This window comes from Pteropus medius, unplaced genomic scaffold (assembly GCF_902729225.1).
Source record: "Pteropus medius unplaced genomic scaffold, Ma_sr-lr_union100, whole genome shotgun sequence".
Classification (NCBI taxonomy): Eukaryota; Metazoa; Chordata; class Mammalia; order Chiroptera; family Pteropodidae; genus Pteropus; species Pteropus medius.
Window position 1 is genome coordinate 1,421,685 of NW_024342539.1, and position 17,120 is coordinate 1,438,804.

Below are 17,120 nucleotides of genomic sequence, written 5' to 3' on the forward strand. Positions count from 1 at the left end.
TGAAATGAGACTGGCCGTGAGTTAACTGCTATTAGAACTAGGTGGCAGATATATGTGGGTTCATCATACTATTCTCTCTATTCATATTTTGAACCTGCTCTTTAAGAAAAATCAACTTCTTAAAAACTGATCATAAAATGATCTGTCAGAAATTTTATCTGATCTATATAGTGAAAGAACTATTATCAAGTTGGAAAATCGATCACATAAAATGGGGAGATTATGTACCTCTAAGAATATAAATAATTATCAAGAGTGCTGGGACAGATTTTAGAAACTTTAAATAGCAATTTTGCAAGCTAAATTTTAACCTCTTAAGAATGTTTTACCAACTTACTAGATGAATATTCACTATTAAAAAAGAAAAAGAAAAAAGGTAGTCAAGATAAAATTAAAAGCATCTAATGAAAGGCTCTACACAGAAAAATGCATACATATGACAATTACAGTTTTACTCTCTTAATTTTATCTAGGAAAAGTTAGATTATGTCAAAAACAAGACAAGTTTAATAATGTTTTGTAAATAAAATGTGTAATATATTTATTTTCACTTCTAAAAGTGCTATAAAAATAAAATACAAAGCAACCATACATTTCACTTACCAAAATAAATGTCTGCCTGAATAATTAACCAGGAATGGTTGTTTGGATTTATACTTAGGGTATACCGAACTAGCTCTTTTACTGTGATTGCCACAGCTTCAAAGTCCACCGACTGGAGGCTAATGGAAATACAATGAACATTAATCTCTATTTTAAGAGAACTTCAAATTCCCTACACACATTTATTAACAACAAAAAGACTTAGCCAAAATTTAAGTGACCATAAGTATATGGAAAATATTATTAGAAATAAATATATAAAAACTTTTGAAACGTAGTCTGAGTTTCAACTTTTCTAACAGGTTGAAAACAATCTGACCCTTGTTTCCTTTCACCGCCCCCAAAAAGCCAAAGTATGTTGACTAGACCACTCTAAAAAAAGTATCTTTAAGTATTTTACAGTATAAAGTACACAAAAATGATAGGAAAACCCCTATCTCCGCTTTTTACGTGCAATTCGCAGGTAACAAAATTAAAGAGGATCATAAAATTTCCTCAAATGATTTTTAAGTTCTGTTATCTAAAAGCCACAAAAAACAAGGGCTCAAAAATTAATGATACTGCTATGTGGCCTTAAATTCACCTTGTGGCTTCTTGTAAGAGTAAATGACTCCTTTGGAATAGATGTTTTACTGGCCATCATAAGATTAGGGGCTAGATGTGGCAAGTGTACTTCAGTGTATTTAGCAGCAATAAGGGAATCAAAAAAAGGGTAGGGAATGGGGCCAGCTGCTCTGAGCCTGGTTAAACCTGGAAGTCTTGAGATACAGATTTAGAAGACTGAACTGTAAGGATAAAAGCCAGGCTAGCACCCAAGTAACACAGCTGATAGCTCCTACTCTTTGGAGTAGTAGAGCACAATGGTAGAGAACACAGGCTCTGGATTCAGACACACATGAGGTTCAAGTCCTGGCTCTATCATTTATAACAGGGTCCTCAACCCCTGGGCTGCGGACTGGTATCGCACAGCAGGAAGTGAGTGGCAGGCAAGCAGGCAAAGCTTCATCTGTATTTGCAGCCGCTCCCCAGTGCTAGTGATGCTAGCTAACATCACCACCTCAGCTCCACCTGAGATCATCAGGCATTAGATTCCCATAGTAGCACTGGTCCCTGGTGCCAAAAAGGTTGGGGACCACTGATTTACAAGGTCAACTTGGACAAAACACCTGTTTGCACTGAGGAGCTGGATTTTCCAAAATGTACTATTCCCAATATAGTAGGCAAGAAATTGTGGTATTATTAGCAAATACTCATTTATTTATTTACAACTGAGTTAATCTGGTTTATGATTTTGTAGAAATTTATAAAATGGTAACAAGTCTAAGAATTCAATCTACATATCAATTTAAAAGAGTAATGCTTAACTCATGCCATTCTCACACTATTCTTGGAGTCAATGTTCTTGCTTAAAAAAAGTCTTTTTCTGATCAAATGTTTAGTCACATTTTATTTTCTCTGGGTTAATTTACATTAATTTTATCATGAAGATAATAAATAGTAAAGCCTACTATGTGCTTTATCCTCACATAACTTTTGAAATTGAGTAAACAGATTCTCTTTCCAACTAGTACTTCCAGCTTCCTCAAAAAAAAAAACAGACTCTTTATTCCTTAAATTAATAGAGGATGGAATCTGGGATAAGTCCAGTAAATAAATATGACATTAATCCTATCAAACAAGGACTATGTGCCAGTCCTTATTCCAAACATTTAGCTTAGAAAACATATTAACTTATTAATCCTAACAATTCCGAGATAGGTACTATCATATACCCATTTTAGAGATGAGAAAACTGGAACAGAAAGCAACCTACCAAGCTCATACATCTGGTAAGTGGAGTGGCCACGACTCTAACCCTAAGAGTCTGGCTCAGAGCCTCTATGGTAAACCATTTGTTGTTCATTTATAATACACACACTTTGAAAATTAATCATTTATAGTCTAAAATTAGGCCAAAGTAACACCAAAGAGCAAAATGAACTCCACCTGATTCTTGAATTGCTATCTAATAAACTAATTTTACATAAACATCTGCTGTTAGAAAGCTGTGAAGCATGCACATGGCTTCATGAAGCATGTTGCTCCCTTGGGAAACAAGCCTCAGTAAGTGAAGGCAAGAGTCACTCAACCACTGATGACCCACCAATCCTCATACCAGACCTAAGCAAATTATTCTCATTCTATTGCCTGCTCCCCTAACCTACTGAAATCTGTTCTTCAAATATGCCACTAAGAAAAATAAAATAAGGCCTAGGATCTGCCCTTCGGGCACAAAGTAAGAAGACTGGGGGGAAAGGAAGGAAAAGTAACTTTCGTGAGGAAACAAATGGACATGAACTCTCCTGAATGAGAAGTATCAATGCTATGTGTAAGAAGGGAAAAATGTAAATGATTTTTTCTTCCAGAAAAAGAACATTTCCTTCTTCCCTAAAAAAATCCCCCCATTATCTTGTGATTCTTATTGTGATAAAAGTAAGGGGGAAGGTATCTTAAAGTAATTAAAGAGCTTCTTAAGGCAATTAAAAGGGGTTGGGAGCTTCTCATAATCGCGGTGTTAGCAGAGACCTACAAAGAGTTATAAAAAATCATTTTCAATGAGATGTTTATAAAAGAGTAAGATGCTGGAAACCTGATAGAAAGTCATTCGTTAACCTTGATTTTCTAATTCTATCTACTGACATAATCAGGACTACTTAGAGATCTTCTGCTCTACCTAAGGCTGATTTATCTTAGCTCTTATTTAGAATTATGCTTTGTCCATAATTTTTAGGAAGATAATTACTAATAGAGAGAAAACACAAAGTTGGCTATAGAATCTTAACAGATTGTAGCCTTTTAATCAAGTTATTCAAGGTTGTCTACCTCATTCACAATGGTTCCAAATACATAATTTAATAAAACATAAGCTAAAATACTTCTTACTTGGGGATGGAGGATGGCCAAATAGAAATGTGTTCAGCTGTAATATCATTCACAATGTCCTCCTTTAAAAAAAAAAAAAAAAGTGATTGAAAAGAAAATTTCTTTCAAAGATATTTTTTTAAATAAAGTTATGAAATACTGACCCGAACATTGTGAAGTTTCACAAAGAGTGATAAAATAATAGTCAAAACCAATGGTTCCTATGAGAAAGAAAACATGGAATCCTTAAATATTATATTTTAATATTTCTTCAATCAACCTCAGGGATACCAAGTATTTCTTTCAAAAGAGTCATACCCTTTTTAAATTTACGTCTAGTGCAGAACACACTAAGGATCAACTTCATTTTTAATCTCGTGAAAGAATGCACACAATTTACACAAAAATTATCATATTTAGGTGTCTGGCTTATAATGCTCAATCCTCACATAACTTTTGAAATTGAGTAAATAGATCCTCTTTCCAACTAGTACTTCCAGCTTCCTCAAAAAAAAATTGACTCTTTATTCCTTAAATTAATACAGGATGGAATCTGGGATATGTCCAGTAAATAAATATGACATTAATCCTATTAAGCAAAAATTAAAGCTAGGCTTCACACATCTAGTTCCTATTAAACAAAAATTAAAGCTAGGCTTCACACATCTAGTTCTATTATGAAAATTTCTTTACAATTAAAAAAAAAAATACCTGTTCTGTATAGTAAAACATGGTTAGGTAAACACAAAATAAACTGTTCTATTCAGACTACCCCATCCTCAACACTAAAACACATTAATAGATCATCCAAATAATCATGATTTAAGCGCTCAATATTTTTTAGTTACATTCTACAAAAATCAGCAATAGTAATTAGATCAACTTTTAACAAAACATACCCGTAATTTTTTGATGAAAGAAAGCAGTTCACTCCTAAAAAAAAAAAAAAAAAAGTTTTGTATATACATTTAAGTGTCAGAAATTAAAAATAAAATCAAGAAAGTAAATTATAGGTGAAGGTTTATGTTCTGCATGTATGAGTATAATATTCTACTGTCATACTAATATAATAAAATTTCTTCCCAGTTCTGCATGTATGAGTATAATATTCTACTGTCATACTAATATAATAAAATTTCTTCCCTGTATTAATTACATGTGACATCTTCAGTACTATCCAACCACAGACATCATTAATTATATGATTAATAGATAGTCTCTTAACATAACATATAAACAGAAGGTACTGCCAAAGGTGGTCATGTCAGACAAGGCCATCAGAGATCAGCGCCAGAGAAGTCTTACACTGTTCATCTTTGTAATATATAAGAATGACAGGTGTTCCTGAAATAGTACAAATACTAGAAATAATAAATAATTCAAAAAATAAACTGATGGAAACATACCGATACATTATACCTAACGTAGATTCCCTCTGCTTTATTAAGCTAACTCTGCCATCATTTCCTCGTTTGTGTTGACTGGACACACTACAGATCTGAACAACAACTTCCCAAAGGTCTTTAGCAGTCCGCCTACTTTCTTTAGGGCCTGGAAGTTCTTTGATTGTAGCTGCTAAAAGCTGTCCAAGCTATAACATGAAAAAACAAACAAGAAAACACACAAGAGATAACCTGTAATGTCATACATGTGAGTTCTATCATTAAGGCACACTTAAAGTAAGATAAATAACTGCCGAAGTATATCAAGTACAGCGATTTTATGCTGTGCCTTCTATCCAACAACTGAGGAATTTAGAGCTTATTGTCTGCAGATCTAAATCTGAAGGGGAAGAGAATCCTCTGGTTTTATCATATTATAAACCTCACTGTTTCTAAACAATTATAATCTAATGAGAACAAAAACAAGTGTAATTTAATTAGAACAAATTGAGACAATGCAAAGATGTAACTGGGGAAAAAAATCAAGTTGCCAAATATACATAGTATGATCCTGCTTAAAAAAGGGTGGGGTGGAGAGGGTATGTCATAGAATGTATACACCACTATGTTAACTGTGGTAAAAGCCCAGAGATGAGATTAAAATAGTGCTTAAATTTCACACACACACACACATACACACGCTTTAATCATAAAAAAAAATTATTAATGAAAAATGAGGAAAAATATATGGAAATTGAAACTGGTAGAATAAAGAAGAAAGATTTAAAGGAATTTTTCTCTAAGAAAAATGGCAGCAACTGGGGATAGAGCCACTGTTGATGTGCGGAAACAGAATTAAGGACGGACAGATTACTCAAAGTAATTGATCTAACTTAAGGCAGTCTTAAGGACCAAAAATGCAGGAAGGAACTAGAAATAAAGAGTGGAAAGGCGAAAAGCAAAAGGCAGAAAAGACAGGCCCAAAATGTAGAGAAAAATATCAGGCTTATACCAAATTCAGCATTTCTTACCCTCTATAATTTCAATGCAAGAGAGGGCCCCTCTAGCCTATGTTCTTATTAAATAGTGTACACCCCACTGAAATGATCTTCATAAGGAAGCTTTCAGCAGTTACTGAAAAACAATGAAACAATTGCATATGTCTATATTAAAGTAGACTTACAATCTTTTTTAACAGACATAGTACCAACACTATTAAATTAGCAAAGTACATGAAATACAGGAATCTTGTTGAATTTTATTAATAAAGGCAGCTTAAAAATATTTAACATTATAGCTATCTCATATTTTTATATTCTTTTAAAATTTGTTCACAAAACTTTTAATGGTGAAAAATCTATGTTGGGTTGCTGTTTTCCTAATATTGTCCCAGATGTTTATTTTTTATTAAATTTATTGGGGTAACATTGGTTAATAAAATTACATAGGTTTCAAGTGTACAACAACAAAAAAATAAAATATATCATTACTTTTTTAGAGGGCAAAGTGGCAAGGATAAGTTTAAATCCATCAGGAAGCTCCAGTTCCTTAACTGGACCTAGAAAATGTTAATAATAGGGTCCTTTGTTTAATGTGGCTTAAGATGGAGGCAGTATTGTGACAAAGATAAAAATTGGTGCTTTTCCCAATGGTTTTTGTAATAAAACACTTTAAACAGAAAAACTGAAAGAATAGTTCAATAAATACCTGAAAGAATAGTTCAATAAATACTCGACTTATTGTGAATATTCTGTCATATTTGCTTCATAAATCTATTTACATATAGTTTGTTAATTATATTAAAGTTGGACACATGACATTTCATCCCTAAATACTTCAATATGCATATTCTAAGGATAAGGACAGTCTCCTACATAATATAACTCCACGATCACACCTAGGAAATTTATAAGAATACAGGTGCTTCCTAAAGCTAGTGAAAATGATGTAAAAACCCTGGCTATGCTATGTGAATGGAAATCAAAGGTCCATGGTCTAGTAGAATATTTCACCTTGCATGCCCTCTGAACATAGTCTCTTCTCTGACGAGAATCACTGTATGTGCAGCTACTAACTGCGTTTAGTACAATGCAGGGTTATTGTAGCTCGTCTCAAATTCATTTTCTGTTGTCAGGGACCACATGCTTAGTTGAAGGTCACTACATTAAGTAAATTTACCTAAAAGTGAGACTTTTCAGAGGTCTTAGGCCTGAAGTCAACTGAATTTCACAAACATTCCTGAGCATTTTCTATGAGTTGAGTTATCACACAAGATGCTGAGACTGTAAAAATTAACTGTTTGCAAGAAGCTCACTGTTTTACAGGGTAGATAGGTGAACAAATTAATTTATTATGCAGTATAAGCACAAAAAAATGTGTCCATAGTAACAGGATCATTACAAAGGTAGTAAGAGGAGAAAGTGATTTATTCGTTTTCAGAGAAAGGAATATGAGAAAGCTTCAAAGAAACCACGCAAACAGGCAAAAGTAGAAAAGGCATCCAGCTAAGAGAACAAACAGCATGTGCGTGAGTGCTGCAACATGAGAAAGCATGGTGTGTATAGGGACCTGTGATACTCTCTGGTAGTGCCAACACAGAGCTGGCATGACGAGGAGCAGGAGAGAGGGAAATGGGGAAGGAGAAGCTCCTGTACTTTAAAAGGCCATTAGGCCATATTAAAAACTTCGATCTTTAAACATACTATTACTGCTATTACCACCAACCCTTCTTCCTCCTACTAGCTTGTCTTTTTAATCCAGGTGTCCATAAATCCTGTGTACTTTCCAATACACTACACTGCTTCCCATCCCAATTCGAGGAGACTGAATAATTTTGTATTATTTCAAAAGGTCATATTTTAGACACGTCTAAGAGTTTTCCTTTCTTTTTGGTGATATGTAATTAATATTCAAATAAAATATGTAACAGAATGGAAAATAAAATTGATTAAAATCAGCTAATATTCCACTATCCAGAGATAATAACTATTAATATCTTTTCAGACTTTCCCCTACACACCAAATTCAAAGTGTGTTAATGGCTCCAAACTGTATTTTCAAACACAATCCCTTACTAGAGACTTTTTTCTCTGATTTCTTTTTCCTTGATATTAACAAGGGAGCAAAGGGCCAACTAGGGAAGGCAACACACAAAACCCTAACCCTGATGAAACAACAAGCTGCCTCAGGGACTTTTCAGCAAGGTCATCACATACCCTTCCTCCTTTTGGGCCAGATGAAGGCAGACTGCAGGAAGCAGTGAGATGACCTAGCCTAAGGTTAGGCAACCGAAAGCACAATATCCTGAGCCTTTCCACATTGCAGGCCCTCAAACATGCACCTATTTCTCCTAGCACACAGCTGAACAGAATTCACTGCTAAGAGAGAAGCAAAGAGAGACGCTGTACTGCCTTAACTGAGCAACAACCTACAGTTCTAAGTGGAAATTATGCTTTTGGAACAAAATGGTTCTCTCATCTGAAAGTTTATTAAAGGCTAAGTTAAGAAGATACTGTTGTGAAAAAACAAGTAAGTACCCTAGATATTAGGAATTCATATCTCAGATATAATCCGATGTCTGAAATTCCAAAGAGAAGGATGACTTAAGTATGATGAAAACTTTTGTGAACTGTAAAAAAAAGAGGGAAAAACAAAAGAAATCAATACATCTTCAAAGGATTTAAATGAAATGTGCTCAGTTTTTAAAAGGACATACATGAAATAAGGAGGAAGAAACAAATAACCAAAGACAAATATAAAAAAAATGGTAGTCTTTTAAGAGTTCCTAGATAATCATTCAATTAAGGGACTATGTACTAAAGATGAGATGAAAGCAGATAAAGAATAACAAAAAGTAATACAAACAATAAAAAAAGAATAAGGAAATCTGAAGGACCAAATGTACACAAAAAATGTTACATCATTAAATGTTTTGTTTTGTTTTTTTTTAACTATAAGACCAAAGAGAAAGCCCACTGCCTATTCAAGGTATATACAATATTAACATATAAAAGATGCAATCCTAAGGAAAACCTCCAGTCTCTATTTTTGATGTTTTCTTTACCCAGAAGCATTTTCGGTTACATAGGAAAGATATAATTAAGAAAAGAGAATAAACGTAACATCAATTCGCCAAACTTTTTCACGTGGGTATAATACTGATAACACACATGTACACTGATAAGAATCAGGCGCATCAAACTTAGAGAGGTAAACAGGCTCTAAAGGGTAAGGGGCTCAAACAGAAAAGGGGCGGAAATGCATCTCTAAGGCTCCCCCAGTTCACACCAGGTACACTTGTGTATTCCAGAGCTTAAAACTAAAGTCTGATTTTATCATTCAAAGCAAGAAAAGCTGACTCATCTCTCATTAGCTTAGGATTATACCAAAATTTTATCCGTTAACTACATAATTTTTGCTTGCAGAATCATGAACTACAGAGTATTAGAAAAAATATTAGGGCAAATTCAAGTGCCTGAATTATCAAAAACTATATTTTTAGCTACAAACCAAGCATTTGTCCAATTTTATAATGAATCACAGAAATTGGGTGTTAATTGTAGTACAGATCTAAAAAAATAAGTCCTAATATTTTTTTAATTTAAATATGAATTACCTTTACATATGGGTTACTCTGAAGCAGAAACGCAGGAACTTGCAGTGTAAGGTATTCATTTTCCCTCCAGTTTAACATAAAAGCAACACACTCCTCAGCAATAACTTGACGAAGAGGAATATCTAAAAAGCAAATAGTTGAAATTACCATTGTAACATTAAAATGAGAACAAAGCAAAATTTGCTCAGATTCAGTTAAACATATTAAAATCAATAGTTACAGATGAAAAATAGAAAAATACTAACATTTTATACTTTTCTCTAGAAAGTTTAAGGTTTCCTAAATGTAGACTGCCATGGTCCCCACTATTAATTAATCGTCAAAAGTATCCACCTAAGAATACCTTAGATGCCCAATACTCTACTGTGGAAATTTATAATTCAAATGAACAGGATATAAACACACAAATGAAGCAAGCATGAAATGGTATGGTATAAATTTTTAGTACATTTAGAGTACAGAAATAGCTAAACCATACATATAATAAAACTATAACAAATCTAAGTTAATATATCATTTTTAATACTTTCTTTCAGATTGAAATGTAATAAATATTCCTGAAATGAGTCTGTCACTCTTTCAAAAAATATTTACTGTACTGGAAACAATCTTGACTAAAAAAAGTAATGAGAAAAAAAATCAGAATTCTTTTGAACATTATTTCCTTTGAAAAAATTATTAAATGTACCTTAATGTTAAATATGCTTATACTTCAAAGTATGTAATCAGGTTTTAACGTACTGCAGAAAAAAGAAACCCCAATGAATGCTAAATAACAATGTTAAGATTTAAAACAGGAAGAGCTATTAAACTTAAATAGCTATATTTTCAGTCTAAGAACATTGTGCCTTGGGCTATTTAATTTGTTTATATCTCACCTTATTCCCCAAAAAAGGATTTGAGATGACAAAAAGGATAGGAACACAGCAAAATAAAACAAAAATACATTATTTTCATCCTCATCTTAAAGAAGGAATGAAGACAAGTGAAATTTGTATCCCAAATGCATGCATGTCATTGAGTTCTATACAACTTGACAAAGGAAGGCCACACAGCAATTGGCTCTAAGGTTTCATTTAAGTACCAGGCATTCCCTATCAGTTATACAGAAATGGTTCTCAAAGATGAATCAGAACCTAGAGAGTGGAGTACTGATACAGTTTGAGGGTCAATGACTTGGAGATTAAGTACCTGCAATACAATTATTCCTTATCAAGAAGTCCAGAGTCATATGCTGTTAACAGGGAGCCAGAGTAGGCCCACCATTCCATTTTATTGAACCCCAAGGAACAAGAACACAGAAAGCTGCCTTTTAATATGAAGGTATTAAAAGTTGGGGGCTCTCTCCCCAAAAACATGGTTTTAGAATAGTTAACCTGTAGCTCTTATTTCTATTATACCTAAGAGGTTATATCTGTTGTCAGTTAAGATCACTTCTTGTTCCTGACAGAAAAGCCCGGTAACCTATGTAAGAGAACTTCTCTTTCTGTGTTCCATAGAGGGCATGCATCTAACTCATTCAGAATTGACCCACTATGACCAGAGAACAACTTTTTTTCTTAAAAAAGGAGGGAGGAGAAGGTGGCAGAAGACACCTTTTTATATCCCTTCTACGATTCTGCCTCATGGAGCAGCCATCCTACTAACTATGCCTCTCACAATGGCACTGGAATGCAGAACTCTAAGAGAACCAGAGTCAGGAGTTTATGCTGAACTCAGGTAACTTAGTCTGTAATGGAGGCTCAGCCAAAGTCAAAGCACAGGAACCATGCCTGTAAGGAAAAAATCATTTTCTTGTTCCTCCTGACAATACATTACATCCTTTCCTTCTCATTTAGATAAGCTAGGAATTTACACAAATATGGGCAGAGCTATGAGTCTAGACAAAAAAAAAAAAAAAAATCAAAACCAAAAAAAAAGTGATATGAACTCTAAACTACTGACATGCCAAAAGGTAGGACAAATAGACTATAATTATTTAAAGGCATTTCTAGTCATTTCAAAGAGTAAGAGCACAGGCTTAAGTTGGACCGATGGATACAAATCACAGTTCTGTCTGTCTCTTACTGCATGACTTGAGCCAAATTCCTTAGCTCCTCTGCATTTCAGTTTCGCAATTTACAACATGGGTATAATTAAATAAGTAGCTACTTCACGGAGTTGCCATTAGGATTAAATGAGTTTTGCATCTAAAGCTCTTAGAATAATGTGACATGTAGTTACCACTCAATAAATGTTAGGGTTTTTCAATTCTTTTCCTTTTAATTTTAGTGAAATCATGTACAAAAAATCAATCTTCTATTTTTAAAAAGAACACATATATACAGTGCATGTGTGTCAGTTCAACAGTTAATGCCAGCATCAATTCTTCTCTCATGATACTGAAGGGCATGAACGCATTAAAGCTCAAAGGTATTCTATCTATAAAATGCTAAAATGTTGTAATTTCTACTAGAAATCAGAATATAATAAGAATTAAATTCATTAAACAGATACCAGAGGGCCAGTGGCCATTTGTTTCGGCATATTATTAGCACCATCTTTTACACTTTAATTTTACTGTTTACAATACTGTGTACAGTATGATTATGATTTAATTGCTCTAAATATTAAAACATGTAAAATTAAGAAACTCCTTTAACTAAGCAAGATTTATACATAACCTAGGTGATACTTTATATAAGCCACTTTGCATAATAAGATATTTCTATTTATTATTAGACATGCAAAGTTCTGTCCCTAAAGTGACAAGTGAGTTCCTAATGCAGTGGCAATCATTTTGAGGGCTCTGTATGATGGTAATAAGGAAATAAACCTTTAAACTGTACCTTCAAGGATATTTTTATTCTTTTAACAGAGTATCTTCAAATTGTAATATAGTTTTTGTAATGTCCCCTCAAAATTCATGTCCACTTGAAACCTCAAACTGTGATGTGACTTAGATATACAGTCTTTGTAGACGTGCTTAGTTAGGATGAGATCATACTGAATTAGGGCAGACCCTAAATCCAATGACTGGTGCCTTATAAGAAGAGGAGAGGAAAAACACAGACACAGGAGAATGCCATATTAAGGAAGTGGCAAAGACTGAGTGATACAGCTACAAGCTAAGGAATGCCAAAGATTGCTGGGAGCCACCTTAAGCTAAGAAAAGGCGAGGAAGGATTCTTCCTCATAACCTTCAGAACGATTATGGCCCAGTAGATACCGTGATTTCAGACATCTAGGTTCCAGAAATGTGAGAGAATAAATTTCTGTTGTTTTATATCACCTATGGTACTTTATTATAGCAATCTTAGGAAATGAAGTTTCCTACATTTTCTCCAATGTTCTCAAGTGAAGCCCACATATGAATTCTGTTTTAGGAGAGAAATAATTTTACAGATGGTAAAAACAAGTAAATGTTCTTTTAGACCCCCCTCCCCCAATTATTTGAGTACTGAATTTCTGAAATGTAGCTTTGTGAATCAGTCTTACCAGGAAGCCTCATTTCCAGATATCCCCGCACCCTACTAATAAGATCAGAAGGAGGTCTCTCTCCTGATTGCCCTGTTCCAGCTTCATGTGTATGAATATCCAAAAGCAGCATCTCATTTAGCATGACCTGACGAAGTTTTGGTGAGAACTCTGTTACCAACTCCAAACAAGCAGCAAATAGCTGTTTAGCATGGGAAAAGTCCTATAAAAAGAAATAATAGAATAAACCTGATCCCCTTTCCTTTGGAGTAAAAAAGTATGTATCTTTGTGAGTGCAGAGTAAAGAGAAGAAGGATTAATTTAAGTGGTTAACCCTGGTTATCTCGAGAAATGAGACTAAATTACCTTGTTCTTTATCATCTCTGTAATGTTGACTTATTCTGATAAATACTTAAATCTTTTGAATTTTTTAAAAAAAGATCCAATAATCAATATAAAATACATGCCACATTACTAAACGAGTTTTACATAAATTATAAAACAACAAAAATAAGTTCTTAAATAAATTATATATATTTTATAAAAGTAAACAATTCTAAAACGGACACCCTTCTCTACCCACCTACATATTCAGAATTAGACTTTACATCCTTCAACAAAGTTTCACATTCTAAAAATCTTTGCATGCAACACTATTAATTTACATCACTGGCTAATAAATCAAATCAGCTACAATCCGAGCCCTTTCCTATACATCTCCTTCTAATTTTTCCAAAGAGTGATCTTCACTCATTTCTCTCTCCACAGGTCTCCTTCAATCCTACAATCTGGCTTCTACCCACCATCATGATGAAGATCAACAGCTCTCACTAAACAAATATCTTCTAACTGCCCAATCTACTGAACACATTTCAGGTACCTTGCTTTGCTGTCCAATATGGTAGTCACAAACTACATGTGGCTATCATTGCAAATTCTGACTAGTCCAAAATGGTAGGTGCTGTAAAATAATCACTGGATTTTGAGTGAAAACTTTGCATACATGCAAAGAAATATATTTTTTAAAAAGCAAAATATCTCAATTTTTATATTGTTTAAGTGTTTAAATGACAGATATACTGAGTTAAATGTATTATTAAAATCTATTTCACCTTTTTTGTACTTCTAAAAAAATGGAGCTACTAAAAAACTATAAATTACACAAGTAGTTTGTATGATATTCCCTTTGGACATTGTCAGTCTAGAAAAACCAACCAACTTAACAAAGCTCACAGGGTTCTTTATGGGCTGGGTCTAGCTTCCTCACCAGCCTCACCTCACATAACAAATGACACTCTAACATTAGCATATTGCTTCCAGTCTACTAATATACAATCCTACTTATCTTCCAGCTTTTCCTGATGGTATCATCCTCTTTACCTAGGTAACTTATTTAAGCCTCATGTTTAGCTCAGGATTTCTGCCTTCCAATGCTATCTTAAACCTTCCTACAGAATTTACTGTACTATTAGTTGTATAATTATACTATTTTATAGCATTTAACAGCTCCCTTACATCTCGACTTTCCAAATAGATTACAAACTCGTTATGAATAATAAACTACAAAAGTAATTTTAAGGGATTTTTGTTTTGTTTTTATCACTTGGAACACAATCTTTGCTAAATGAATCCTAAAAGATACAAATAATAATTTTTCATGTTTTCTAGATATTTACAAAGGAACAGAGCAGTATTCACACATCCAAGACCAGTTTGGTATAGTTATGAGGGCAAAGAAAAAAGAACGAATCAAAACATCCTTTCAAATATTCTTTTAGGCCTATGACTATAATTTTATGATCAGGAAAATATAACAGATTCTGATTCCTGGCTTTCACGCTAAAATCAGTAAAGCATATTCTTAACCATAAGTTGATGTACACTTCTACTGACCTTAACAGTACTGCAGTGTAAACTTTTGGCCATGAGAATGTAAACCAAATCTCTTGTTAAGTTGTCTTTAATACCCAGGATAACACCACTATAGACAGAAGGTACTTCCCACTAGAAGAAATAAAAATATATATATGTACACACATAGAGAAAGCCATATCTAGATGAGAATCTTTTAATAATCTTCAATAGCATTTAAAAAATCATTCAAAGATCATTTTTTAAAGAGAAAAAAAAAATAACAGCCATAATGAAATGTTAATCAAAATGAACGTATTCACTATAATGAGCCAGTAATAAATGATTAAATGGATTGGAACTTTCTGAAGGACAGTCTATAGAAAAAAAGAAAACAAAACCCTAAGAGTAAATGTAGTTACATGTGATCTTCACAACAATAAGTACTATGAAGGAGGTACTGTTATCTCCCTTTTACAGATGAGAAAACTGAGGCATGCAGATGTTACAGAACTTGCCAAGATTATACAGCTCATAAGTATGGAGCTAGGATTTAAACTCAGAACTCATTCTCTTAACTATTTGCTGTAATTCCTCATCCATAAAAATGAACACTAATAACAATGTCAATATTAATGAAGCCCAACTAATGTTCAGAACAACTTTTCATTTCATTTACTTGCATTTTCAAATCCTATAAAATATACATGAACTTCTGACTGCTTTTTTACTACATTCTCAGCAGAAGAAGAGTATGCAGTTAGAAATACTGCCGTGTTATTTAACATCTCCTGTATCTGTGGGCTATTTCCCTTGTATCTCTAGCTACATTCCATAGAAATGGTGTTTTAAAAGCCGTTTTCAGTTGCACTTTCCATGCAAGAAAGTTTTTAAATAGATAACTTCTGAAACAAGTAAATAGGTTAGCTGGGTGTTTTTAAATGAATATCTTAAGCCAAACATGCCCCACATAAAAAAGTTTTAATGAATTGGTTCCAAACTGTAGGCTTTAGAACTCGAGAAGGTATTAAAAAATGAAAACTCTATAAGCACACAGCTAGTATTAGCTATAGATTGCATAAATAATATACCTCATATATATGTTTATAACTATATTTAGAGTGTACATAAATGCTATAAGTGTAATATAAACTTATTTTTAGAGGTTAATGACTTAATAGTATCTTTTTTTTGACATTTTTTATTTCTGTTAATGGCTATTCAAAGTGCAACCAACTATTGTCATGTGGAAGTCCTAAAATTGTTGACAAATAAAGGGTGGCCATTATTCTCAAAACAGCAAGGCAACAACCCTTCTAATTAAATTATACTAGAATACAAGGATAATTTTCTTATCAGTTCTTGACAAAGGGTTTCTTACCTTATTAGACACCGTCCAGAATTGGCGCTCTGATGTCATACCATGTAATTCAATTAAAATCTGTCGAATCCTCCAGGGATCCACTGACAATATCAGCTGATGCTCCAATTGGCCAATGTTGACACTTGCTGAGGCTAAGAAAGAAAGGGATTTCTAGTTCAATAATCATTTAATTCAAAGGTGCATATAATCCTATATATATGAAAATAATTTATTGGGAGAAATTGTGTATGTTTATAAGTATTGTAAGTTAAAACAACTCATAAATTAAAACAACTCTCAAGAGCTAATTGATTAAAATAATGTAATTTATATATATCCTCATAGAGAAAACCTAACAATTTGTATTATGTCTGCATTTAATAAAGATGATGAAAATGTAAACAAAGGTAAAAACCAATAACTGGTTCATGGAAAAAACTATGTATGTAGAAACAATCAGCATACACAGTCTACTACTTTTGAACACGTTAACAAAAGCATTTATAAAATATTAATTTTGAGTAATAAATATTAAGAACATTTGTTTTTTGAAGGGAGGAGGAGGTATTGTTTTCTCAAAGAAGCACAAAATGATGATTAAAGTCCTTAATTACAACTCAGCTTTCAGATAGTCTTCAATAATTCATTTCCAGCATTTTATGTGTTAATGTTATTCTTTTCCTTTACAACTGGATGGTCAACCAGTTTAAATCTAGCGAGGTTCAAAGCAGCTAAAATTTCCTTTTTCTGTTAAACCAACTGCATTCTCTGTCTCACCTATATTAAGTTTTGAAGCTTATTTTTTTAATTAACTAATAGCACTATATTTTCTACTTATATTTAAGAGCCAAAATGGAAGAAAATCATCAAATAAATATGGCAAAAATGGCAATACTGCCAAAGCTAGCCAGTAGACAGTATCACAGTGATACAGACTGAAATGCACGGA

General features: G+C 33.2%; 1 protein-coding gene across 1 annotated transcript in view; it reads right to left on the minus strand.

Annotated features, from left to right (window-relative positions):
* Window positions 1-17,120, minus strand: part of INTS8 (integrator complex subunit 8) — a 55,414-nt gene that overhangs the window by 6,993 nt on the left and 31,301 nt on the right. The window contains exons 11-19 of the mRNA XM_039866390.1: window positions 16,190-16,342; window positions 14,851-14,961; window positions 12,979-13,180; window positions 9,502-9,623; window positions 4,911-5,095; window positions 4,404-4,437; window positions 3,669-3,725; window positions 3,526-3,587; window positions 604-722 (exon numbers count right to left, since the gene is read on the minus strand). Coding sequence (XP_039722324.1) covers window positions 604-722; window positions 3,526-3,587; window positions 3,669-3,725; window positions 4,404-4,437; window positions 4,911-5,095; window positions 9,502-9,623; window positions 12,979-13,180; window positions 14,851-14,961; window positions 16,190-16,342 — 1,045 coding nt within the window. The remainder of the gene's footprint in view (window positions 1-603; window positions 723-3,525; window positions 3,588-3,668; window positions 3,726-4,403; window positions 4,438-4,910; window positions 5,096-9,501; window positions 9,624-12,978; window positions 13,181-14,850; window positions 14,962-16,189; window positions 16,343-17,120) is intronic.